Source organism: Halichoeres trimaculatus, unplaced genomic scaffold (genome assembly GCF_033239565.1).
Source record: "Halichoeres trimaculatus isolate MK-OKI-2021-1 unplaced genomic scaffold, fHalTri1.1 fHalTri1_scaffold_8, whole genome shotgun sequence".
In the NCBI taxonomy this organism is placed as follows: Eukaryota; Metazoa; Chordata; class Actinopteri; order Labriformes; family Labridae; genus Halichoeres; species Halichoeres trimaculatus.
Genome location: NW_027437186.1, coordinates 7,311,435 through 7,338,557, shown reverse-complemented (window position 1 = coordinate 7,338,557; position 27,123 = coordinate 7,311,435). Strand labels below are relative to the sequence as shown.

Below are 27,123 nucleotides of genomic sequence, written 5' to 3'. Positions count from 1 at the left end.
TTGTGAGAGAAACGTCTTGCATAGTAACTAACTAGGTAAATTTTCAATGGCTGTCCGTGGATTAATAACATTGTCACTTAAACCGAGCTCATATCGACTTAAGTGAAATACTTATGAATGACAAGAATTTGCGCTATGTATATATTCTTATAGTCTTTGGTCAATTAAGTGACTTTTTTTGACGGACCCGACGTTTCTTTTGACGTTTACAGCACAGCCGCCATTGTTGTGATCGGCACTGTGTTTTCAGTTAGCCTACCTTTTATTTACCTATGTGTAATAACGGCGCTGTACCGGACCATAACAGTGGAACTTGGTACAATTTAGTTAAAAGTTAAGATGAAATAATCACAATGAAAAAGCGAAACATTAGTGGCTCAGTTTTCTTGTTTTATTGCTTACTCGCGACACAGACCGGCAAGTCGAAAAAGGGAATCCCCCGTCAAAGTTAGCTAAATACGTCTTTATGACAGTATCAATAGGTGAAATATTTAGATAACTCTTAAAAGTTGTCACACACCACTATATTTATATAAAATACTTACCATTTCGTAGAGTACAGGGAGATTTGGGAGCTTGTCAATCCGCTTTCTTTGACAGTGACCGGCAAGTGTACACAATCTCCGAGAAGCGTGGGGGAGGGGCAAAGGAAAAAAAAAATCCAACATTTCTGCGCCGTGACTGGTTAAATGTTGGACTCGGGGAAGAATTGGTAAACGTGATTGGTCAAGAATGTTGGAGAATGTTGGATTTGCGAAACTGCCATTGGCTGTAATCTTCAATATTGGAATACACTTGCCGGACTATCCTTCGGCTGCTGGAGTAAGCATTAAATTGACATGTTTATGATCCAGTTCGGTCTTCAGAGGCTCTCACTGCTTAGTGACGTGATGTTTTAGAAACGGATGGGCCCATTATAAAATATGAATGCTATATGTTGCTAAAATGCAAATTTGCACCTGCATTTTTAAAGTTTCCTTTAACATAATTTAAAATGATGCACAGGTTTAAACTGAAAAAAAGTAAATTGGCGACTTTACCCCCAGGTGCCTCAGTTTGCCCACAGACTTAGATCAACTTGTCCCTAAACTGGGGCAAGATGCGCCACAGGGCCAGTGTTTTTAAGAAGTTATATTGTCACTGCCTTTTGTCACAGATGCAGTCTCAGCATTTCCACTGACAGAAAACATCCTGAAATAAAGATAGATGTCTTTATTTTACTTCTGTTTCACTTTCTCTCCTCGAGAGGACAGCAGAAGTAAAGAAAAAAAAAAGTCTCAATTCACCACGGTCCCCCCCAACTACCTCAGGTGAGGAAAGAAAACATGTAACTGTTCATTCTGTCTGATTTCAGGGGCAGAAATAACTGAATATCCTGGTGTAACTTGTGGATGAGGAAGCCCTGAAAAAGCAAGTTAAGAGATTTAAACACGTTTGATTCTGGATCTGGATCTGTGATTGAGCTCGTCAGTTACGGGACTCAAACGGAGGTTCATTTGGAGGTGGGATCTTCACGTCTGATGGTTCCACTCCCCAGATCTCCCGGGCGTACTGTGAGATGGTCCGGTCACTGGAGAACTTTCCAGAGGCAGCAATGTTGCGGATCACCATTTTTGTCCACTCTTTGGGGTTCTACACAAGAGACAGGAAACAGAAGCTCCTGGTTTGTTTATTTTTATCTAATCCTGATGGTTTTTCTTGGTGTTTATAAAATTCTCCTGTTTTTTACACAAGAGCAAAGACGAATCACTGTGCTGGACTTCTTGATTAAAAGGAGAGGGGTCTACAGAATAGACACAGCTTTGACATATCAGCGTATTTTGTATATGAGTGTTAGATCAGATGGCTGGAGTTACCTTGTACAGCTCACTGACTCTCTCCTGACACTTGACGTAAGCTTCAAAATCAGCAAACACCTTAAACCTGAGGGGGGAACATGGAGAACAGACCGATCACTCACATTCAGATGACCAAAAATAACAAAAACAGATGTTTGAGATTCTTAACTGAGCTAGGCTAACAGTTTCCCTCTCTTCCCATTGTTTGTGCTAAGCTAGGCTAAAAGCATCCTGGACCCACTGTCAGAGTTCCCTTACGTAATGATTAATTACAGAAATCAAAGAGTGAGAGATGACCTGAAGACTGATAAAAACACACACACACACCTGTCATGGTTCATCAGCATGTTGATGAGGTCTGTGAAGAGTTCAGGCTGCGTGGGGCTGAAGAAGCCGCCCTGAATCTGATCCACAGCGAGTTTCAGCTCCGGCAGACGTTCATAGAACTCTCTGGCATTATACCTGCAAGAGACACAGCACAGGTAAACAGGAAGTGATGTCATTCACTACAGAGACAAACTACCAACCAGAGGGAGATCATCCTGTTAACAAACCCACTCCACAAGATGACCTGTCTACAGGATGACCTCTGAATCTCTCCTCTACTGAAGACAGATCTCAACACTTTCCCTTCTGGTGCGTTTGAGGACACTCAGAATTCAGAGAGAACACTCATCCTAGAGAAAAGCATCTAAAATCAGTCGTTTGGGATCATTTTAAGTAGAGATAGACTGATGTGGATTTTTCCGGGCTGATACTGATATGATTATTATTATTTGAAGTCGAGGAGGCCGATAACCGATATTTGAAGTCGATATTAATTCGCAGTCAAAGTGAAAATACAGGTGTCAAAATTTAGAACAATACAAACTCCAACACTTAACTTCATTCAAATACCGTTAAGCATGAGTTTATTAAACAGCTCCCAGGCTCAGCAGCATGTTTTATAAAGTTAAATGAAAACTTAAAAAAATAATTAGCTAAAGTTTTCTACAGTAAATAAAGTTTTCCAAAATTTCAATGTAACTGCAATAACTGTAATAACTGCACTGCTGTTTGGCTGTTACCTGAGCCATGGCTCTGGTTGTAACCAATCAGATGGTACTGTGGGTGGGACAGTGCTGGGGACTGAGTAGTGACCGCAGACAGTGGAGCAGCTGCATCAGAGCCGCAACAAAGCAGTTTTAAATTTGTTTCTTATCAGCCATCAGATTTTTAAAAAAGGCCGATAACGATATGCCTCAAAATGCCAAATATTGGCCCCGATAATCAGCCCAGCCGATAATCGGTCTATCACTAATTTTAAGAAGTAACAAATAGATCTGATTCAAAAACGGCTTCGTACTAGAGGCTATATGTCTAGGATCACTTTCTTGGGACCATAATTCCCCCGTCACAGGCACAGCCAGAGTCTGCGCAGTAGAGACTGTGAGGGATTTTGGGAGAATCTGAGTGGAGCCAGGTGACAAAAATAATAATTCTTTATTTTCTTTTGAGAGTCTAATCACTAGGGCTGGACAATTAATCAGATTTTAATCGTGATTTCAATTTTGCCATCTGACAATCATAAAAACAATATAATCGAAGAAAAACAATTAATATGCCACACAGTGTAGATGTCGTTCTTGTGCTTCATAGCTCTTCTGTGTTCCATGTGCAGCCACAGCGAGTGTGTGTGACTTATGTGTATCAATAATACTGTATGTGCCATTTGCTGGTTCTTTAAAGTTGTGTTTAAATCGGTACTGAAGTTTTTGAATAAATGAATAATTGTGTATATTTATTGTGATTTCAATATCACTTAAAATAATCGGGATTCTTATTTTTACCATAATCGCCCAGCCCTACTAATCATGTCTTGACTCTAAAATCCCCCCCAAAAATACACAAGAACAGCAGGTGCCAATCATCACCAAACGTGATGTAAAACATCATTTTTAACCTTGTATTACTAGTGAAAAGAAACTTTTCAGGAAAAAAAGGACTTGAATACAAGGCAGCCAAATGTTATCTTCAAATCACCACAGCAATCAGATGTGAGAAACAAAACATTTCTATGAGGAGTATTAATTTTTTAAAGTTTGACCACAGCCCATCTGGAATGACTGGGAGATGGATTTTTTTTACCTATACTGCAGCCAGCCACCAGGGGGAGCAGTTTTTGTGGTGACCTCACTTAGAGCAAGATGACATCCATTTTTTTTTACAGTCTATGGATCACATGGGCATGAAAATCAAAAATCAAAGCATTTAAATAAATATCAAATAGAATCGATATTGAATTGATTCGTGACCCAAAGAATCGAAATCGAACCAAATCGTTCCCAGTCCAGTTCCTTTATGAACCGTCCGATTTGACAATCCATTTTAGAAAGCCAAGACTGTGACTTTGTGCTGACTACCCTGACAGTAAAAATATTAGCTGGGCAGCTAACTTCAAGGGTCATTGTCTAATCTTCAGACCCATAACCATAAGGCAGTATCAGTCCTATAGTTGAAACAGCATTACCTGAATTAAACTCAATAGTTAAACGTTTGTGAAACTCTGAGGACTCGTAAACCACTTCTAACTGATTTATGAAGCCAAACTGTTTTAGAAAAAGGAATAACTTCATCATCTTCTTCGGTGTCTCTTACCCTTTACTTAGCACAGCATTAGTAAATTTGATACCCAACTTCTTATAAACATCCATGCTTCAAAAAAACAATGTGTAATTAAATAATAATTGCACACAGTTAATCCCTCCTGGCTAACACGCCATAATAACGTAGCATATATTTACCTCTACATTTAAATGACAAAGACTCTTGAAGTTTGGTTTTCTGGGTTACACTCTAGACCCCCAAGGACACCATATTAGTGTATTTTGTTAGAGGACTGTGTTGATAAAGGGTTTAGTATTATAGTGTTCTGGTTCTAGGATTTCACCCTCGACCTTCCAAATGAGAGACAGCTGAATCTACAAATCCACCAGTGATGAAACTTAGAAATACATAGATGGCTGACTCTTCCACTGCGCCACAGGGGAACAAAAATATGATGAATCAGTTTAAGTCAGAAAGGAGAATCTTTTCAGTCCTCTTCTAAAGACTGTAAGAAGAGCAGCATGTTAATATATGTAAAAAAAAAAAAAAAAAAAAACTCCTAACAGGCTCAGCATCTCCCCCATGACTTCAGCCTGCTGTCTCTGACTCTGACCATGGTTTTTGACTCCTGTCAGGGTGAGCCTTAAGAGCTGAGATGGCGTTTTCATTTTGAGCAGCTTTGTTTGAAAGAGACCTGTCCCTGAATGCACCACAGAGTACAGTTCTGGTTTCAAAAACTAATGTGAAGAGTCAGAAGTATGGAAACAGGAAGTGATATGAAGCTCCCTCACCCCTTCTTGTCCATCTCCTCCACGTCCTTTACTCTCATGCCAAAGATGAAAAGGTTCTCCTCCCCTGCCTCCTCGGCCATCTCCACAGTGGCTCCGTCCATGGTGCCGATGGTCAGAGCGCCGTTCAGCATGAACTTCATGTTCCCCGTTCCCGATGCTTCGGTTCCTGCTGTGGAGATCTGCTCAGACAGATCAGCAGCCGGGATCACTGGGAAATCAAACACACACATCAGCCTTCAAAGGTTGTAGAAGAGCAGTCTGTGGTTTATATTAGACCAGAACAAAATAAAGTAACGTAAAGAGGAGGAAGATAAAGAAGTGCTCACTAACACAGGTTAAGATCAGTTAGTGAACAATATTTGAGGGAAATAGGCTTTTTGTGAACACAGAAGTCTCCAGCTCATGAAAAAATGACAGTAAAAACAAAAGTGTTGTGTTTATATTTTTGTTCAGTGTAAAGAAGAAGGAATTTTAAAGGAAACACACAACTTTTTCTGTCTTTGACCTCCTCTCGATGAGGTAAGACCCTGTCTTGCTGTGTTTGTTTCACAAGATGGAGGAGGACTATGAGAGGCAGGGTCTGCAGCCCCCTGCAGAGCAAAGAGCCCACACTGCAAAAACTAAAATCTTATCAAGTGTTTTTGTCTTATTTTCAGTAGAAAATTCCCTTTTAGACTCAATATGAGCCAAATTCACATGACCAATCCAGAAAATGTCTTGTTTAAAGTTATTTAAGGACAAAAATGAGGTCTGAATTTCTTGTAACCAGTAAAAAAATCTGCCAATGGAACAAGAGAAAAGTTACTTGTATTAAGACATTGTTCTAGTCTCAAGGAAATTTTCAAGCAATTTTTTCTTGTTCCATTGGCAGATTTTTTTACTGATTACAAGCGATTCAAACCTCATTTTTGTACTCTGATAACTTGAAACAAGACATTTTTCTGGATTGATAAGTTGAAAGTGGCTCATATCAAGTATAATAAGACAATTTTTACTCAAAAAAAGACAAAAACACTTGATAAGATTTCAGTTTTTTGCAGTGCATTCCACGAGGGGGGTGGACATTTGGGAGTGAGTGATATTTGTGCTGCTGCCCGCTCCTCACGCACTGATCTGGTTTTATCACCATGAGACAGCGTATCATGACTTATTCTGTCCTAAGAGCTGCTTCATCTTAAGCACATAGGGTCAAGGTTTACAGGCTTCAGAGAGTGCTACCCTCCCACAGTGAGATACAGAGTGAGACCTGAAAGAGAGCATTTGGTTACCAAGGTGATTCTATTTTTTTTAAATGAGGATGGCGTCTCACAGCACAGCCCTGCTTGCATCACACACTTGCTGCAGATTTGTCGGCTGAACATCCATGATGAGAATCTCCTGTTCCACCACATCCCAAAGGTGCTCTATTGGATTGAGATCTGGGGACTGTGGAGGACATTTGAGTACAGGGAACTCATTGTCATGTTGAAGAAACCAGTCTGAGATGATTCCAGCTTTATGACATGGAGCGTTATCCTGCTGGAAGTAGCCATCAGAAGATGGGTACACTGTGCTCATAAAGGGATGGACATGGTCAGCAACAATACTCAGGTAGGCTGTGGACTTTAAACCATGCTCAGTTGGTACTAAGGGGCCCAAAGTGAGCCAAGAAAATATCCCCCACACCATTACACCACCAGCAGCAGTCTGTAGCCCATCTGCCTCAAGGTTGGACGTGTTGTGTGTTCAGAGATGCTCTTCTGCAGACCTCAGTTGTAACCAGTGGTTATTTGAGTTACTGTTGTCTTTCTATCAGCTCCAACCAGTCTGTCCATTCTCCTCTGACCTCTGGCATCAACAAGACATTTTGGCCCACAGAACTGCTGCTCACTGGATATTTCCTCTTTTTGGGACCATTCTTTGAAAACCCTAGAGATGGTTGAGGGTTAAAATCCCAGTAGATCAGCAGTTGGCCAAACACTGAACTTCAGCAGCCTGCTTCATTGTGTCTAAATGCATTAAGTTGCTGCCATGCGATAACCTGACACGCCAGACGGACAGTTTCATATATCCGCCACGGAATTATTTCACAAGTCCATCTGAGTAGCAGATCTTCCGATTTGTTTTCAGAGGCGGGACTTTAAAAAAAATCAGCTGGTGATTGGACGACCGTTCTGATGAACACACTCATCACGGACCAATCCACATCAAGCCACGGTATGACGTAGCTCATGTGAGCCGATGCTTCTAAGAAACAATAGATGAACAACTACTGAATCATGAGAAACAGCTGTGAAAAAGGCGTTAGACGACAGCTTCAGTTTTTATAAATTTAACTTAAGAATCAAAGGAACGCTGACAAGTACGAAAGTCTGCTGACGTCACGTCTGCTCCCACAGCTCCCGCCTCTCTTCCCTGATTGGGCCGGTCAGAACTTAGCCGAGTGAAATCGTTGGTCATTGTAGCCTGGCAAGATGGACCTGCAGGAGTTCAGAAACTGAATCAGGCAGGTCCATCTGCTCTGCAAGGTTAGCCATGCGATTGGCTGGTTAGAAAACTGCACTGAAGAGCAGCTGAACAGGTGAGTGTATGTAACCATGGCGATAAAAAGATCAAGCTATTTTGAACAAATATCGATTGACAACTTCTCGTTCAAAGTCTGCTAAAGTTGTGATCATTCCTCTCATCTCCTCTCACCTTTCTCAGCCAGAGACACTCTGTAGTTTTCCAGGAAGATCACCTTCAGTTTGTCTCCCACTGCAGGGTCATTATTGATCACCTGACCAATGGAGGTGACCAGTTTGATGATCAGCTTCGCCATGTGGTAACCAGGAGCCGCCTGAAGTGAGGAGGGAGACATGAAACATCATCAAAGCCTCACTAAACAAACTGTTCCCATCATTTAACGAGTCTCATTTCTTTGTAAACAGATCCGACCTTTCCTCCAATCATCACCGTCCTGGGAACAAACTCTCTGTGAGGCTCCAGCTTGATTCCTGAAAACACAGAAACACAAAAAACAGCTACATGAAAAATGTTCTTTCACGGATCCACCAGAAGGGGGCAGGACACTCACTCCAAAGTCCAACACTAATTAAATCCACAATTTAAATTTTACATGAGAAAAAAATATTTTTGATCTCTCTAAGAAGATGGCAGCAGCTCCGGCTTACGGTTGTAGAGCGTGATGGCGTGCAGACAGGTGAGCAGCTGCCTCTTGTACTCGTGGATCCTCTTCACCTGCACGTCAAAGATGGACTCTGGGTTCACTTTGACCTGGGTTTGGTCTGTCAGGAAGGAGGCAAACTTCAGCTTGTTCTCCTGAGAGCAGAGACACAGGGACAGGTCAGGGGGACAGACAGGCACACACACATTCATGCATACACACACACACACAAACAAACCTGCTTGACTTTGGCTACTTCTCTAATGAAGGTTTCATCGTCCACAAACTGCATGATCTTCTTGAGCTGATGTAGATCAGTAAGGAAGTCCTCTCCGATCCTCTGTATGGAGAAGAATTCAGTCTTTGGTAAAAACACTCAAACCGCACTGTTAAAAACAATCTGCTTAGAGTGAGTCCTCTACAGGTGGGTCAGGTAAAATATTACCTCCACGATGATGTCAGTGAGGCCAGGGTTGCAGAGCAGCAGCCAGCGGCGAGGAGTGATGCCGTTAGTTTTATTTTGAAACTTCTGAGGATCCACCTCAAAGAAGTCTTTGAACCTGTGGAGACAAACATCCTGATATTCAGAGAGTGGAGGAATCAGATCACTCTGACTTATCTGAAAACAGCTAATCAAAAAAAAAGTTAAAGTCAATCTAAGTGTAATGAAAACAAGTTATCATTAAACTTAACCAAAACCAAAATAATGACATATGGTAATGGGAGTAAAAACATGAATGTTCACTTGGAGATAGATGGGGTGGAAATTGAGAGAGTTAATGCAAATAAATTTCTTGGAATAACAATAGATGACAAATTAAGCTGGAAACCTCACATTTAATATATACAGAGCAAAATATCAAAAGCATTTCAATATTAAACAAAGCTAAACACGTTCTGGGTCATGCATCACTTCGGACTTTGTACTGTTCTCTGGTTTTACCATATTTAAGTGACTGTGCTGAGGTTTTGGGCAACACATACAAATGTTCACTGCATTCATTATCCATACTTCAAAACTGAGCCATAAGAATTATTCATCAAGTCGGAAACCTGGACCACACCAACCCACTATTTCTACAGTCAAGGCTACTTAAATTTTCAGATATTGTGAAATACCAAACTGCAATAGTTATGTTTATGGCCAAATCCCACCTATTACTTGCCAATTTTCAAAAACTGTTCAAGGGACAAGGGGGAGGGTTAAATCTAAGGAGAGAGATGAATTTCAAAACATCTGCTGTATGCACCATAACCAGATCCTTTTCAATAGCGATCTGTGGGGTGAAACTTTGGAACAGTCTGTCTGTAGAGATACAACAATGCAGTAAGGTCTATAACTTTAAAAGGAAACATTGGGATGTAATTTTCACAAAATACAGGTTGGAGAATGGGATTTAAAAACCACTGTGTGAGGGCAGGACAGCTCGAGGCCCTGAATGATAAAACTGTCTGTTCACTGGGGTTGCTTATGTGTATGTGTGTACATTTAATTAGGTATGTTGGGGTATATACATGTTTGTATATAAAATGTATATGTGTATATGTATGTATATTTTTTCTTTTGTTTTGCTGTCTCTTTTCCTCAATGTTATTCTTCTACATTTTCAAAAATAAACGTTCATTCTTTTATTCTTAAGTGGAAGATATCTTCACTGATCTAAAGAAAACTCTTGATCCTGTAAACTCCTGTGACTGATGACAGGGGTATCAATATGTCTTTACTTTCACTGACAGACTGATCCGTAAATATCTACATCAGCATTAGAATGTGGAGTGCCTCAAGGTCCATGTATTTTCCTTCGTGTCCAGCAGGGGGAGACTCCACTGGCTGTATAAGTCAGATTTTTTAAAGTCAGGTCAGGGTATGAGCATAAACTGTAAAAAAAAATGAACGTTGCTCGGCTCAAAGTGAGGTCTCCACAAAACTGCTCCCCCTGGTGACTGGCTGCAGTATAGGTTTAAAAATATGGCTTTCCAGTCATTCCAGATGGGCTGCGGTCAAACTTAAAAAAATTATTACACCACGTAGAAATGTTTCTCAGTACCGATTGTTGTGGTGATTTGAAGATATTATTTGGCTGTCTTGTATTCAAGTCCTCTTTTTTCTGAAAAGTTTTGTTGTCATTAGTTATACAAGGTTCAAAACAAGGCTTTACGTAACATTTAACGCTGATTGACAGCTGCCGTTCTCGTGTCTTTTTTAGGGATTGTAAAATATGTTGGGAGGTAGAGTCAATACGTAATTAGACTCTCGAAAGAAAAAAAAAAAAATTTTGTAGCTCAGCTCCACTCAGATTCTCCCAGAATCCCTCATTGTGTCTACTGCGCAAAATCTGGCTCCAAACTGCTACAATGGCTGCGCCTGAGACGGCGGTATTTTGGCTTCAATACCGTACAATGATAAATGGCAGAGCCACGCTGTCCACTCTGTATACAGTCTATGGTTATGAGCGGGTATTTCCAGACAGGATGTAAACAATTAAAATAAGGAAACTTCAAAAAATGTGGAAGTGGTAATGACCTTTCGTTTACAGTCATTGTACTATGTTAATCATCCTCATGTTATATTATCCCATCTGTGTAATGTTTTGTTAAGAAAAGGGAAGAATTGAATTTAATTTGCATTGAAAAGTGGTACAATGACACATTATTTACTAAAAAGACAATAATAAAAAGGAAAATAAGGAAACAAAGGTACAGCTTTGAGTTTCTCATTTTTTTGTCAAACAGGAAAAATAAAAAAAAGTAACTACTTACTTCAAAACACAAAACAGTCATTATCATTTTCATCTATTATTCCTTTTCTTCTTTACCAAAAGGAATCAATAAAGGAGTGACGGTCACATGACACAAAACATGAGAAATTTTTAAAATAAAAGCCCAGGGGACAGAGGATAGGTAAGTAGGTAGGAGGGCACACTGCAACAGCTGAAATCTAAGCGAGTATTTGTGTCTCGTTTTTAGTAAAAAATGGCTAAATTAGACTCAGGTTTCCTGTTTTGGGACAAATAAAGAGTTATCTTACATATGAGCCAAAATTCCCGTCCCTCAAGCCTATAAAAATGACTTAATTCAACATATTAAATGACAAAAATAAAGCCTGAATTGCTTGTAGATGGGAGAAAACTGATAACTGGGATGAGAAAACTTTGCTCATTTTTGTTTCTTCTATTAAATCATTTTTATTCAAAGACACTTAGAGGGTAAATGTTTCTGACCACACTGGCAGATATTTTTACTCTTTACAAGCAACCAGGGATGCAAACAATTTTTTTTTTATGACTTAAACTTTTATTGAACATTTTGAACATTTTTAAGTTGACATAGGGGATGCAAACAATTAATCAATTAATCGATTGTTCTCAGGGATATTGTTGGAGCCATAATTTAGTTTTGTTTTCTTCTTGGTTTCTTTTGTTTGTTGTATGTTCAAGAACGTTCAAGAACGCAATTTCTTGTTCTGCCATCAGGTGGTGTTTGAGAGGGATTCAAGACGCCTGAGTTAATGAGCCAGGTGTGTGTGGAATGGGAGGTATACAGTTCTTCAACCATGCTTGTTGTAACGGGTGGTGAACGTTTTGGTTATTTGTTTTAACGTGGATTATTGGTTTTCTTTTTGGGTGAATAACAAACGGGTCAAGGCATCCAAAGCTCAAAGGACAATGATGTTGGTTTTTTCATGTTCTGATTTCTGTTACTACTTAAACGTGCGTCTGAGAAGTTCTTCCCTTCATACCGGAAAAATGTAGTCTTATTGGAAGCCTCTACAGATGTTTTTAGTTGTTTACAGGCAGCCTGTATTTTCAGGTCAAGGAGGATTATAAATGGGGCTGATTGTCCAATTGTGAAACCTTAATTCCTTTTCAGAATTTATTTATTTTATAAATATTTTATTATACTGCTTTATAAGAGGCAGTGCACTAATTTATTTCCAAGTTAAAGTCACCTTCACTTTTGTTCTGTCTATGAAAGTACTTTTTGAGAAGTTTGTTTTGCTTCTAAGAGACGGTGTATTTATTTAATTTCATATTTCAAGTAGCCTTAAAGAAGCCTTGACATTGCATTGTTCTATTTGTGAATGTGTTGTTCCCTGCTGTTAGGAAAAAAGTTTTATCAAGGAATATAATTTGCATTTTCTCTTTCATAAGAAAAACAGCATTTTTGTAGAAAGCAACCTATTGATGCAGAGGGAAATTCAGCTTCTAAGAAAAATCACCGCTTATCAATTAATCCATCATCAATCAATAAGATTAAACAATTACCAATCAATGAATTACTCGATAATTTGCATCCCTACAAGCAACACACGTTTTTCAGAGGTGGTTCAAAAAGCAATGACTGACAAAATCAGTGAACGTGTTGGATTTGATGATTGCCTGGGATAGTGGGCTGATCGTGCATTTTAAGCTCCAGTTCACTCTCCTGAGGCACTGATACTTTTCAGACGTATCCCTACCTGCCCTGTGTGGAATGGTTTCCACACTCATTCAGTTTAACGAAACACAAAAATGTCAGGGACACAGGTGTTGTTAGGATGAAGGCTTGAACATGAATAGAGAGTTAACCAACACACAGGAGTGCTCCAGATGACACTCAGCGACTGTGGTCTGTGTAGCCTTTGAAACACTGGAACAGTATAGAGACTAAGAAGAGGTAGCGCGCTTTGCAGTACATGCAGCATGTAATATAAAAGGTCTAAGAACTACTGGATGCCATACCCCTCTGGCCTGTCTGATGGTCATGTCCGACACATGGATTTAAAACACAAGCACATCTTAAAAGCTTGGTCTTTGTGGACTCACACAGTGTTTTTGACGATGTCAGAGTGGATCTGTGCGACTCCGTTAACGGCGTGAGATCCGACCACACACAGGTGGGCCATGTTGATCCTCTTTGGCTCGGACTCCTCGATCAGAGACATCCGGCGCAGACGGTCGTTGTCTCCTGGAAACAATGCTGCTATCCTCTACAGAGAGTGTGTTGATACGTCAAGATGTATTTTTATTATTTTTATTAATCACAGTGTGTGTGTGTATATGTGTGTCGTAGCAGAGTGTGACTCACATCCAGGTGTCTCTGGTTGATCTCATAGATGATGAGCAGGTGTCGGGGCAGCAGCTGTTCAAACATGAACACTGGCCAGCGCTCCAACGCTTCAGGCAACACCGTGTGGTTGGTGTACGCACAGGTACGGCAGGTGATGTCCCAGGCCTGCACACACACACACACACCCATCTATCAATGTAGACCATGTGATCATGTCTTTATAAGTCATTTTAATCTATTATGAAGTTTGCAGTCAGACCTTGTCCCAGTCCAGTTTCTCGATGTCCACCATGATCCGCATCAGTTCAGGGATGGCTAGAGCCGGGTGTGTGTCGTTGAGCTGGATCGCCACCTGACAAGACAGGAAGTACAAGAGAAGGAGAAATCTTCGAGATTTCCATGTTCTTCTCTGAAACAAAGCTCAATCAAGCTTTGTTTCAGAGAAGACTGTGTACCGCCAGGAGAAACACAGCAGCCGCTGTCACATGGTAAGAGACAACTCTCTCAACCAATCAACTGACTGCAGTGTTGTAGCTCCACCTTCTGGGATTGTATCAGTTCGGTCTAGCACCTCAATGGAAGGGCCTTAAAAAGTGGGTTGGTTCATCTCAGTTATTTGGGGATCTGTCCTGGGACCAGTGAGTAGAAATGCCACAAAAAGCATGCTGTGCCAAAAAGGAGCCGAACAGAACAGCCTGGTGGAAACGGGGCTTAAGTCTCACCTTTTCAGGAAAGGTGTCGAAGGACGTCCTCACTGGGTCTCTGCAGCCAAATTTGGAGGATTTGAACCTGCGAATGATGTCCTGCAGCGTGGCTGCCACCACAAAGTACTCCTGCTTCAGACGCAGCTCCTTTCCCTCAAAAAACTACACACACACACACACACACACACACACACACACACACACACACACACACACACACACACACACACACACACACACACACACACACACACACACTCTTTCAGTGAGTATTCAACAATTACTCGTTCACAGCCAAAGAACAGGATCTATAAATCACAGCTATGAAGGGTGGTTTAATAAAATGCTGAAGTTCTCATGTAGAGAAAAACATTGTTTACTTAAAAAGAGAGTGTTTCTTTTCATGTTTACTCTCGTCTCAGGCTGCAGTCTTTAAAATCTCTCATTCCAGCCCTCAGTCAATTTCCGTTGCTAGGTGCTGCCCAAGTAGTTGCCTGTTGCAGCAGCTCTCTCTTCTTTGTCCATGTCTTGTCATTTTTTTCGTCTCTTTTTCGTAATCTTTGTATTTGGAGTGGATCATTACTTTGTATGGTTCATTGTTGGTCATGGACACCAAACTTTTTGTGGCTTCAGTGATATTTTTACTACTTTTCTCCTGTGTTTGTCTGGAGATCCTACATGTAACCATGGCTGCATTGTTTACATGTGAAATTAGCTGTTAGCAGCCTGTAGCATGTCAATGCTAACTAGTGTAGGGCTTGATGATTTCCCTCAAGGTGAGGAGAGGGAGGTAAGGACGACGTGCTGGTTCCCAGGTGTGAGCTGGGAGGTGACGATGTGGACCTGTCCTTCCATCCATCGTTGTTGGGAACGTGGGATCTATCTCCGGTGGGATGGAGGAGCTGGCCGTGCTAACCCAGCGGCAGACAGGCTGCCGGAGGGCAGAGTGGCATCGTGCTGTTCACGGACGTGGCTGACTGAGCTGACATCGGACACCGGCGCCACATTGGAGGAGCTTCGCCTGCTGTGAGCAGACAGGATCCAGGAGACAGAGACTGAACAGACTGCTGGGGAGGCTCAGTCCTGGACCCTGTGGAGGTGGAGACTAGCTGGGCTGGAGAGTGGTGGACGGGCTGTCGTCATCTATTTTCTTCTGGACCTTTTTGCACTTTCTATACTCTTTCTTACTTTTGTTTTATTGATTGCTGCTGTGACTTCTGAATTTCCCCTCAGGGATAAATAAAGTATTTGCTATTCTATGCTATGCTATTCTGAAACACTTCATTCAAGTTACCTTTGCTTAGAACATCCCCCTCCTCCCCAGGACTTCAGAAACCTCCTCCACTGTTGCTGCAAAGTCATGCTTTTCTGTTTACAATAAAATAATCTGAAATATGGCCTTACACACTTTTTCCTCACAATCTGAGACTTTGTCCAAGTTTAGTACTAAGGTCTAACATTTTAACTTCAGCTTTATGATAAACTCATAACGTTATTATTTCATATATGAAAAGGTAAAACACCAACCCTTTAAGTTAGTGTACAAAAACTAATGATGTGAAAAAGTAGAGCAATATTCAAGTTTTGCATTCCAAAAAAGCAACAACTAAAATATCTTCAAGCACCTGTACCAGAGGGAAAATGACCTGGTCCCCCGAATAATAATAATGTTCAAAGATAATTAACAAGTCTTCATCTTGTGAATTTGTAAAGCACTCTGGACCTCTGAGGTCTACTCACGTTGTCATTGGGATAGAGGACTCTGGAGATGTTTTCTGCCAGGTTTCTGTCCAGAACTGCTTCAATATAATCTCCAACATTAACTGTGGAGCAGATACAGAGGTAAAGATCAGATCTAATGACCCAGGACCACCTGGTTCTGGTTCTGGTTCTCTGTGGGAAGTACTGGCTCTGTGGGGTCATAAAAGTGTTTTTTATTTGTGAATCTATTTATTTAGGAGGCTGACTCTGGCTTGCAAACAAATGAACAAATTGAATTAAAAAATAAGTAGATCTAAACTTTGAACATGATTAGACATGCACCGATCGATCGGTGCAGGTTTCCTAAATTTTAAGGGATCAGTGATCGGCCCATCCTTACATATGAAACTGAGCTTGTAAACCTCCAGGAAGGTCTGACAGCCAGCCATTGTTGCTTTTTGCTCTGAGACCTAAAACTCAGGACACTTTATTGGTTGTTTAAGTTAAAACATAAAGATTTCATTGTCTTACAGGTTTTGTTCAATGATTTTCATTGAATAAGATTAGAACATTGAAGGAATATGCTGTCTGTTAAAAGAAATAAAAATCGGTATCGGCAATCAGGCTTTTTAAAGATCCTTAATCAGCCAGAAAATTGTGATCGGTGCAGCCCTAAACATGACATTTAGTAGATCAACAAATAAATCCTGTCTTACTCCTACACTGCTTCCATGTCTGTTTGTCTCTACATGTGACCAGAATTTAAGATATGATCATCATGCCGTATGGGAGGAGGCTTTAAAACAGAGATTGAGACCTTACTCTCAGTGGAAAATGTTCCCTGAGGGATTTAGCGGGAATTATGACCATTTTCCCCCAAAATGTCATACTATCAGACTGATTTTTACTGATTTTAGTCTGTTTGAGAACAGCGTAAAGGATAGAAATTGTTTGATCATAAATTGTTCAAACGATGAAAGTTTTTGGATTTGTTTTTTCTGCAAGTCAAAAGAATCCAAACCACCCTTACGAAAGAAAAATATATTGCAGCATATTGGAAAATATCATGTCATATATTAGGTAATATATTCCCATATAAAAGATTTAGTATTTATATTTTCCAATATATTGCAATTAGGGCTGTCATTTTAACGTGTTAATTAGATTAATTAATTACACCGCAAAGTAACGCGTCCTAAAAATTAACGCAGATTAATCTGGATCCCAAACCCGCGAGGCGTTCAAAGACGCACTTATTTTCAAATGTCTAGCATTTACAAACCGTTTGTCCTACATGAAAAAAGTGGTGTTCTCGTCAGATATTCACATTTCCGACGGTCCCTGAATGTATCACACCTAGCAACATGCTTTGAACCGGGGGAAGAGAGAGCGCTGTTAAGGGGACTGCCGTCCACATGTCGTTTATTCACACGTCCTTTTTGAAAATCTACAGAAAATCAACCGTTTGCTCTAGCTCAATTCTGTAAAAAAACAGGTAATTTTACACTCTTACTGCATCAAACAAGCCCTGAATGATCGAAAAATATCTTGTATTTAAATCTAAAGAATTCTTTGAAAATTTCCTTCCATCTTCCTGGTGTCATGTTTCAGCTTGGGGCTGCTCTGCATCAATGTTCAGAGCATGTAAAACTGAAAATACTTCACTTTTCTTTGATCCAAGACTTGAAAAAAGTGTTTTGTACATAGTTCCTCACAGTTTTTAGCCTTTAGCCCTGGTTCTCCAGACCTCATAGAAGTATAGAAGTTCATATAGCAGTGAAAATTGAGTCCACGTCGAGTAAAAATGTGAACAGAAGCAAAAAACGTCCTAAAAATCAAATCAGCTTATCTTAGGTGCAGGACTGTGTAGATTTGTAAAGATAGAACCATAAAACTTTTTTCATGTGTTCCTTATGCTCAGGGTACCTAAAAATGTGTTGTATATATTCCCACCTCATTTTTAAATGTCTTTTAATGTAATTTTAATTAAATTTTATTGTCCTGGAATTCAAATTCTTTATTTTTGGGACCTTAAGCAGATATGAGATTAAAATGCGATTAATAAGATTAATTAATTACAAATCCTGTAATTAATTAGATTAATTTATTTCATCGCCTGACAGCACTAATTGCAATATATGGAAAGCGGCAATCATTTGTATATTTTGCAATATATTGCAATATATTTAATGAATATATATAGTATATGTGCCCTCAATATATTATTCCATGTATATCATGATATATCAGTAATATATTACAATACATTTCAAAAAATATATTGGTACATATATTTTTCTTTCGTAAGGGTACAGCCAAAACAAAGAAGAGAAATAAACACTGTTGTTTTTTCCAAACTAGATTTAAAAAGGTGAATAACTCTATGTTACTCTGTTGCTGTTAATGATCTATAAGGTTGTTGTTAAATCAGGGTTTTTGTCCCATTCAGGATCCTGTAGGATTTTGAGTTCCTCTGTAGAACAGCGTTTGGGTCATGTGAAGTTGTAGTGTCTGTCAGTGACCAATAGGAGTCACCGTTACTTTTTGCTCAATGTCCTGTTTATCATTTGCCATTGTTTAGATCTGCTGTTCACTTTAAATATTCACAATTTCAGTCTGATTTAGATAAAAGTAAAAGTGATAACACTTTGATCTGATAAAGAGGAGGAAGAGGAAGAATGTGTCGTACAGTTCTGCAGTTTGAAGTCGTTCGGAGCTTTGGCCGACCACAGCCTCATCGTGTTCACTGTGTTGTTCTTGTAACCGGGCACAGGCGTGTCATAGGGCATTGCCAACACCACCTACACACACGCACACACACACACACACACACACACACACACACACACACACACACACACACACACACACACACACACACACACACACATACACACACACACACACACACACACACAGGGAAAGCTTTGAGGCTACAGCTAGATTTAAAAAAAAGGTGTAAAGTATCAACTCCTCACACACATACTTCAAAGGTAGAGTCCGAAGGATTTCCCAAAAAAATAAAATGTCAACTTTTACAGGAATAATCTTGCTCAATCGTCTCCAACAGGCCCTTATATTTGTGTCTCAGTGTCTGCCTCAACCCCCTTCCTCTGCCTGTATGTTGCTGTTTTGGTTGTTTTATAACATTTCTGGGCAGAAAGTAAGCGTGGATACACCAGCCAATCACAGTGCACCCAGAACGCCAGTGACTTTGCCAGTTGATGATCCTGAGTGCAAGCTATTCAGAGCAGCTATGATATTGGAGGCAGCACGGAGGGAAAAAAAACACAAGCAAAGTGAAATGAAACTCCAAACAGGTAAAGCTTTTTCCTAAATGAGGGTGAAGTTTGGCGCAAGTTTCACTCGCTTTCTGTCCCTTGGAGAGCAACATGCGGGGAAAAACGACACGAGTTGGGTTTCTGCTAACCAGGTATGTGTCAGATACTGGTAGGTTTGGTATATGTTTTTGTACTTTCTAACCTGGACCAGGGATGCAAACAATTAATTGATTATCGATTAATTTTTTTAAAGAAATTACTGGATCAAAATAAATCAACAGCAATAAATCAAATTTTAAGCCGTAATTCCCTGCCAGCCCGCATGAGGGCGTGCTTTGCGCCAGATGTCCTTGACGCACATGCAGGCATACAAGAAAAGTAGACCTCTGACAACAACAACAAGAAGAAAACAAATGAAAAGAAGAGGACAACTTTCTTAAAGATCCACCACCACTCATTGACTCAAGTCCTGCAGCATGGCGGAAGATAAATGAAGGCAGGTTTCCAAGAGTAGCAAACCTTGCACAGAAATACCTGGCCATACCGGGCACGTCTGTCTCTGCTGAGCGAGTGTTTTCAGCAGCTGGCCTAACTGTTAACAGGCTGCGCACAAGGCTCACTCCTGACCAGTGTTTCCCCGACCATTGTATGGGGGTGGTGGGCCGTCACCCCCAAAGGTGGAGTCAATTTTACTTTCTATACAGCACCAGATCACAGCAGAAGTGATTCAGAGTTACCTTTCTCATAAATCAGGTCTATACCTTTTTTTTTTTTTTTTTATTTGACAGGCTAAATATCCATATCCATCTAATTTACATGACGTGATGTCATTTGTACGTCGACATGTTCAAATTTCTCCTCGGGCTGTTTCGTGCATGGCGAAGTTCTGCCCCCAATGCATTGACAGACACACAAACACGTGTGCACATTTACACACACAGACAAGCTCATTTTGTATCGTAAACCACCTCAAGAAACATCTGCCAGCGCCTTCTCTGTGAAGATGCAACCCTGCTCTCCAACCCCCAGCTGCGGACAATGCCATGGCATGGATGTTTTTGTTTTATTTATGGGCAAGTCCATTATTCTCAGGGATGTTTTTAGTTGTTTACAGGCAGTCTGTATTTTAAGGTAAAGGAGGATTATAAATGGGGCTGACTGTCCAATTGTGACACCGTAATTTCTTTTCAGAATTTATTTTATATATATTTTATTATACTGCTATATAAGAGGCAGTGCACTAATTAATTTCAAGTTAAAGTCACCTTCACTTTTCTTTTCCACAATAGCGTTCTCAATATCCTCATTTTAGGCCATTCTGAAGATCTCGTTGAAACGCTCTGTTTGGAGAATGACCTCCAGTAACCTCGCAACGTCACAGCCCTTTGTCCTCTGATTGTTCAGTTCTATCAGAGGGGTGGAGGGGGTAGAGCCAGGGGCGGTTTTTGCAGCATGGCAGTATTTACAAAATAGCCACATTGAATGAAGCAGACCGAGCGAGTTTGCTGTTTGCCAAAACTTCACTGTAAGGCATTGATAGCAGTAATAAAATGGCAGAGTGTAGGATACGTCCTTTTGTATTGGACCCTGACGGACCCGGACGGTTCTGCAGCTCAGGAGGAAGAAAATCCCCCTCGACACAGATCATCTCAGGACGCTTCAGTGTGTGGAGTCAAACCGGAACTGTAACATGTATAGTTTATACGTGGAAATATAGGCAGACTTCACCAATACACTATGACTATAACAGGGCTCCATCCTGCTCCTTCACTTTTCTCTGTCTGTTTTATCCATCATGCTGAAAGTGTAGTCTAAAGATCGCCTCTACCGTCAGTTCCTCAGTATGTTATTACCGCAGCTTTATTGTGGGCCAGGTTCACAGTGCATGTCAGAACAAGCATGCAAATATCACAGTCTCACAAGTTTTACGACGTTTGCTAAAACTACAGTGTTTTAACTGCTAATTCACCATGCAAAGCCGAGCTGCTCAGCAGAGCAGAGTTCCTGCATCCAGCATCTGAGGGGGGATACTCTTGGTGGGTGTATCCCTCGGTGGCGGTTGTGTGACTAACTGACATCACAGAGGAGGAGCTGCTTTATCAGATTACTCCAATAAAAAGAAAGGATCCTCGTGTCTTTCTCGTTCTAGGATATCAGAAAAAATACAATATCTCATTTTTTGAAAATTCAGGGGGTGTAAGGTCTTGTTTTCAAATTTATTATATTATACGTAAGTATTAAATCAGGGATCAGCATGATATGTCCCCTTTAAAGAAGCCTTGTCATTGCATTGTTCCATCTGTGAATGTGTTGTTCCCTGCTGTAGGAAAAAAAATCTGAAGGGCTATGGTTTTCATTTTCTCTTTCATCTGAAAGAAAGTTGTTGTAGAAAGGAACCTGTTGATTCAGAGGGAAATTCAGCTTCTCAGAAAAATTATCACTTATCAATGAATCCATCATTGATGAATAAGATGAAACAACTATCACTGAATGAATTGATCATTTGCATCCCTAACCTGGACACATCTGTAAATAAACAATAAAACAAAGACAATGTCAAATTCAGAACAGAAAATGTAAACATAGATGGGATTTCTTCATACATAGTGATTTTTATCTCTTTACCTCTGAAGCTGTTCAGCCTGGATCTGAAGCGAGACTTGTTTAAATTGAGATAACTTTGAAACTAAAACTTTCCCTGTGGTTATATCTGGATTGTATTCTAACATATGTATCTAAAACACCTTCCTGCACTGACTGTGTGTTCATTAGTAAGATTCTTATTATAATAGAAACAGCTGATCACATCAGTTGGTTGTTGTGAAATAAATCAATGGATTAATCCCCTCTGTGTCTCACCTGAGTGTCGACCCACTTCACTCCACTCTCTGTGTGCTCCACACGGCCGTAGAAGTGAACTGGCAGCATGTACTCAGGCCTCGCCTTCTCCCAGGGGTTACCGTACCTCAACCAGTCATCTGCTTCCTCCACCTGGGAGAGGCGGAGCAACTTGTGAGCCAATCGTACAATTATCAATAAAACAGAATTCATGATAAAAGAGTGCCCATGCTCAGGAAACGTCTCGCGCCAAAAATAACCAAGATCTATAGTCGTGGCTGAAAATTTCGAGAATGGCACAAATTTTGGAATTCACAATTTTTTCAAAAAACCTTTTGTCAGATGTTGGTACGGTACAATGAAGTACAACTTTAAGCAAACCATATGTGTGCCAACTTTTCATTGAGGAATCCAACCAGTTTAAGCAAAGACTCAATATTTACAGTGTTGAACCTTCTTCTTTAAGACTTCTGCAACTCATCTCGTCTAAATCTTGAATCAATTTTTCTACCACACATTATTTTTTTAATATTCAAACTCACTTTTGGTGATTGAAAGTATCACCAGAGCTGAATAAAACTCCTGACACTGGCTGCTGAAACTGTTTGATGGTTTCAGATGTAACTTTGCTTTCTGACAATCAGTGATAAAGTTAGGATTCAGATGATTCTGTCTCCAGATTTGTAGAAAGAAAGAGACAAAGGTGATTATTTCAACTTGGAAACTTGTTTTGATCTTTTCATGAAATACTGAAAATGCCACGTTTAATCTGGCTTAACTCACCATCAGCTCAACACGTGTGTCAGTTTTTTCCCCTGCATCCATAGTTTATACCTGCATGGGTCAGGGTTGGATTTTTTTCATGTGCATATGCAACATTTATCAACAAGACCCTTTCTCTGTGTGTTAATGTGTCAGTTTGTGTGTGTGTGTGTACCTGCCATCCATTGCTGAGCTTCTGGTTAAAGATGCCAAACTCATATCTGATGCCGTAGCCGTACGCCCCCAGGCCCAGGGTTGCCATGGAGTCCAGGAAACAGGCTGCAGCCGAGAACAAAGACGACACAGAGCGATCAGCACATTGTGGACGGTGAAGACATTCCTGCTGAATAAACATGCTTTCAGAAAGCTGAGGGTGAAAAGGAAGAGGGCTTTTCAAACATGGGGAACTTGGGTGAGTTAGTTTCATTAAAATAAGAATTTGTGACTTTTATCCAGAAAAGGTTTTTCTAAAAGAGGAAACATTTTAACTGGGTTTTAAGGAACAGCTAAATGTGTGACGCTTAAAAAAGTGGACAGTGTTAAAAAGTTTGGACATGCTGAGATGTAAGGACATTTTTGAAAAGAGGGGCCATTTTAAAGGTCCCATATTATGCAAAAATCACTTTATTAAGTCTTTTCGTGAAATTTGTGGGTCTTTGGCTTTCCTCCCAGCCCACAAAATGTGATATTTAATGAAAAAACCTGTACTTAGTAGTCCTTGTGAATGTTAAATCCTGACCTAAAACGAGCTGTTTGGAATTTCCGGGGTTTGCCAACGTCAGCGATTCCCTTTTTTGAATATTCAGGAGCAAGTCTGACCTGACTGGTCCACCAGAGCAGATGTGTCCCCCCTGTCTCTGTGTTAGCTTCAGGATGCTAGCTTCAGGATGCTAGCTTCAGGATGCTAGCTTTAGCAGCGGTTAGCCTGTTTTTTTAGCCTGTAATGTTACCGTACATGAGCTTCTCTGTTTTCTTAACACTGTGCACTTGGAGCTCATGGCGCCGCTCTCAGTGACGCAGAAGATATGATTTACATATGAAGGTCACGCCCACTAAATCAGAGCGTTCTGAACAGAGGCGCCACATCTTACTGGGCTTCCCTTAAAGTGATGAGGCCTGTTACCCCACTCAAAAAGGCAACGTCTGAATACTTTTGTCTAGCTACCATTTTTATGTGCATACAGCAGGATCTAAGATTGCTACTGTCTACCTGTCCGAACCTGTGTGAATGAAGCCTGAACTCTTTTGTTGTTATTTTGTATTTATACTGAAAAAATAAAAAACATATTTTACAAAAAAATATATTATTTCTCAATTCTTTACAAGTATAGAAATAGTAACACAAAAGTTTACCTGCCAGCCTTCCCAGCCCTCCATTTCCAAGACCAGCATCCTCCTCGATGTCCTCCAACTCCTCCATGTCCAAACCCAGCTACACACACACACACACACACACACACACACACACACACACACACACACACACACACACACACACACAGATTTCAATGTGTTTCCATGTGTTTTGTGCCTACTTCCTGGTTGTTGTGGAGCTATGAGGAAGTAGAAACTATCAAAGTTAGAATCTTCATGCTTCAGGGAAACACAGTCTCTGATATTAGCAGATACACCTGTGCAGATATGTTAACCTGGTGTTGTCAGGTGTTTGCTCATGGTGGATTCATGCAGGGTTTCTTTAATCAGTGGAACAAAGCTCGACATCTGTTGTGTGTGTGCATCACAGGTAAGAACAGTTACCTGGTAAATGGCCTCGTCACAGGCGTTCTGCAGGCCCAGGTTGATCATGGTGTTCTGCAGAGTTCTCCCCATGTAGAACTCCAGAGACAGGTAGTAAACCCTCTGAGGACAGACGACAGGTACTCACACTCACAGTCTGTTTATTTTTAACACCACACATCTGACTGAACAATAACACTACACCAACCGTAAATACTGGCAATGTGATGTGTGTCTGTTGATTTGCAGTAATCAGATTAAAATGTCTGGATCTAACAGCACCAACACATATCAAATACAACCCCACCCTCCTTTTGTTTGTCTCCACAGACTTACAGAGAGTGCAGAACAGGAAGTTTTTGGGTACAGTAATGATCAGATCAGGTAACAGAATGTGGACATTCAGGACCTGAGCCATATTTTAAATCTCTCACTCTTTTTGATATCCTTATTCTCTGTGGTTTTAAATCATAATTTGTTTCGAAATCTCTTGTTTTATTCTGTGGTCAAATGTTGCTTTTCCTGTAAGATGACGATCTTAAATTCATAACTACAGTCCTTTACCGTTCACATCTAAAACACAGCCTCATCCGACAGGACAAACAGCACTGTCTTACCCCTCAGCACTGCCTGCATCAGCTGGAACATCTGCATACATCACTCTGTTTGAGGTGAGTTTAAGGTAACAGCGCTGTCTGTGCAGCAGGATGTGCTCACTCTCAGACAGGACAAAGAAATGATCAAACAGACAGGACAAAGTTCTCTGTCTGACTTTGGGTGCACATGCATTAAGTTTGAAACTCTTCTGTTGTTCTCTAGCCTGGCATTTACAGGTTCTACAACCATAGGCTCATAATAACTGATCTACTTGAAAAGTTTTAGCAGACACTCTCCTTTTCAAAGACCAGCGTCAACAAAATTAAATTAAGGGCTGTTGTGAGCTGCAGTATTGTTACATGTAGTTAAGTCTCGACTGTCTCCAAACAACAGAACTGGGTCATGAGAAGGTCATAGACAAAGACATACCAAACTCCTGTTGTAATATTCATAGTTTTTTCCTTTCCCATGTGATCTATGAACTATAACGTTAAACAGGGTAGTTGGGTAATTTTTTATGGTTAATAACATCGGCTACTAAATTCGGCTTGAATTAAACACCTCATGAGAGACTATATCAGACAAAATTGAGAGTAACAAGTGGTTTGTGGTACTTCCTCAGGCCCACTGCATGTCTCAGCCCTTCTATATTCCGAAATGTACAGAGCTTCCGTGTGTGCCGAATTTATGTCTGATACTCAAACACCCCTACGGATAATGCATGGCTTGAAAGCTGCAGCACAAAGTTGGATAATCACAGAAACATAAAAATCGTGTAATTTTTCGGCGGGGTTCAGTGAATGCTCTCTGCCGGCTCCAGCTGCACTCACCTTGGGGTCGGTCTCGTAGTAGTACTGCTGAGTGCGGATCCAGCGGCCCACCAGGTGGTCCCGGACGGTGTGAGCCAGGGCGAAGTAGTAGTCCCTGGGCGTTGCTACGTTCCGGTCCTTCACCAGAGTGAAGTGGAGGTGTCGATTAAAACTTCGTTTGATCTCCACGACGTCTCCGAGTCCGGCGATGCCCCGGACGCTGATCTGCCTCCGCTTCTCCTGGTCGGTGAGCGGCTTGGCCATGGTTCACAAAAACCACCGGGATAAGGAGCTGAGAGAGGGGATCAGAGAGTGAAGTTTCTCCTGCAAAACAGGCGGTAAACACCTGGCAGGTACAAGGAAGACAACACGCGGACACGCCCACTAAAACTTTGACAGCATAGAAGTGGATGAGGAGGACTCTGGATCAGGGGGCGGGGCCTTCTTATTTTTTTAATAAACGATGGAAAGATGTCTCACTGTGATGCTCCGTCTGTGCACCAATTTAACGAAATGAAACCAGATTTATAAAACACAACATTCAAGTTTTTACAGTTATTACAGACCAGATCATTAACAAAAAGTAATTTAACTCCTGCTTATTAATCCGCATACTGTTTTTAACCACAAGACTCTGACATTTTTTTGCTTGGTTTGGGAAGAGGATGCATGAATGTACCGTTGTTTTCATTTAAAAAAAAAAAAAAAAAAAAAAACACACTGGGGACTATTTAGAAGAGTTATGCAAGTATTAACAGTTATTGCCTGGCTGGTTATGTGAATTCGACTAATGATGAGAGTAATTTGAAACATGGTTTACAAAACAGGGTTACAGAATGCATCACAATAAGATAATGAACAATTAAAGGGAAATAAAAGAGAAATGTAAAAAGGACATGATTTGATTTCCCATTAGGGGGCGTGTCTGCCAGTGAAAGGAACTGAGCACAATTAATTGGGACCAAGGGCAACCTCTGGTCTCAAGATATGGGACAGTGCAGTGGAAGTGGTAAAAACTGTACTTCATTAAGTGTCCACTTGTGGCTGGCTCCAGAAGTACCAGGAACAACAAAAAGAGCAAATCAGAAAATATCATTTTTACAGCAGAAATAAACATGTTTTAAATCTGAGTATAAAAAACGTCTCCCGTCTGAATATTTCATATCCCTAGCTAAATTCTCTGTATTGGGGTGATTTTTTTCTGACTCAACAATTAAGAGGATGATAAGATTATGAGTTTGTCCAATCAAAGGTGCAGCTAAGCTACGAGTCGAACAGATCTGGT

The 27,123-nt window shown here is 40.6% G+C and overlaps 1 protein-coding gene across 1 annotated transcript; it reads right to left on the bottom strand.

Annotated features, from left to right (window-relative positions):
* Positions 1 to 827: 827 nt before the first annotated feature.
* On the bottom strand, positions 828 to 26,227 carry pygb (phosphorylase, glycogen; brain). Its single transcript, XM_074675614.1, has 20 exons — positions 25,860 to 26,227; positions 24,454 to 24,555; positions 24,049 to 24,127; positions 22,871 to 22,974; positions 21,955 to 22,086; positions 18,504 to 18,615; positions 15,854 to 15,936; positions 14,132 to 14,275; positions 13,669 to 13,761; positions 13,428 to 13,574; positions 13,166 to 13,329; positions 8,806 to 8,920; positions 8,599 to 8,700; positions 8,368 to 8,515; positions 8,132 to 8,190; positions 7,892 to 8,033; positions 5,216 to 5,423; positions 2,166 to 2,300; positions 1,857 to 1,923; positions 828 to 1,632 (listed from the first exon to the last, which is right to left on the bottom strand). The coding sequence occupies exons 1-20, from the start codon at positions 26,100 to 26,102 to the stop codon at positions 1,468 to 1,470; spliced, it is 2,544 nt and encodes an 847-aa protein (XP_074531715.1). The 5' UTR covers positions 26,103 to 26,227; the 3' UTR covers positions 828 to 1,467.
* Between the last annotated feature and the right edge of the window lie 896 nt (positions 26,228 to 27,123).

Bases quoted from the DNA above. Each gene is read 5' to 3' on its own strand.
- pygb (XM_074675614.1), bottom strand. From the start codon at position 26,102: ATGGCCAAGCCGCTCACCGACCAGGAGAAGCGGAGGCAGATCAGCGTC. The intron at 24,128-24,453 runs GTAACTGTTCTT...GTGTGTGTGTAG, and splicing joins GTGACGAGGCCATTTACCAG to CTGGGTTTGGACATGGAGGA. The intron at 22,975-24,048 runs GTAAACTTTTGT...TCTCGGCTGCAG, and splicing joins AGGGCTGGGAAGGCTGGCAG to CCTGTTTCCTGGACTCCATG.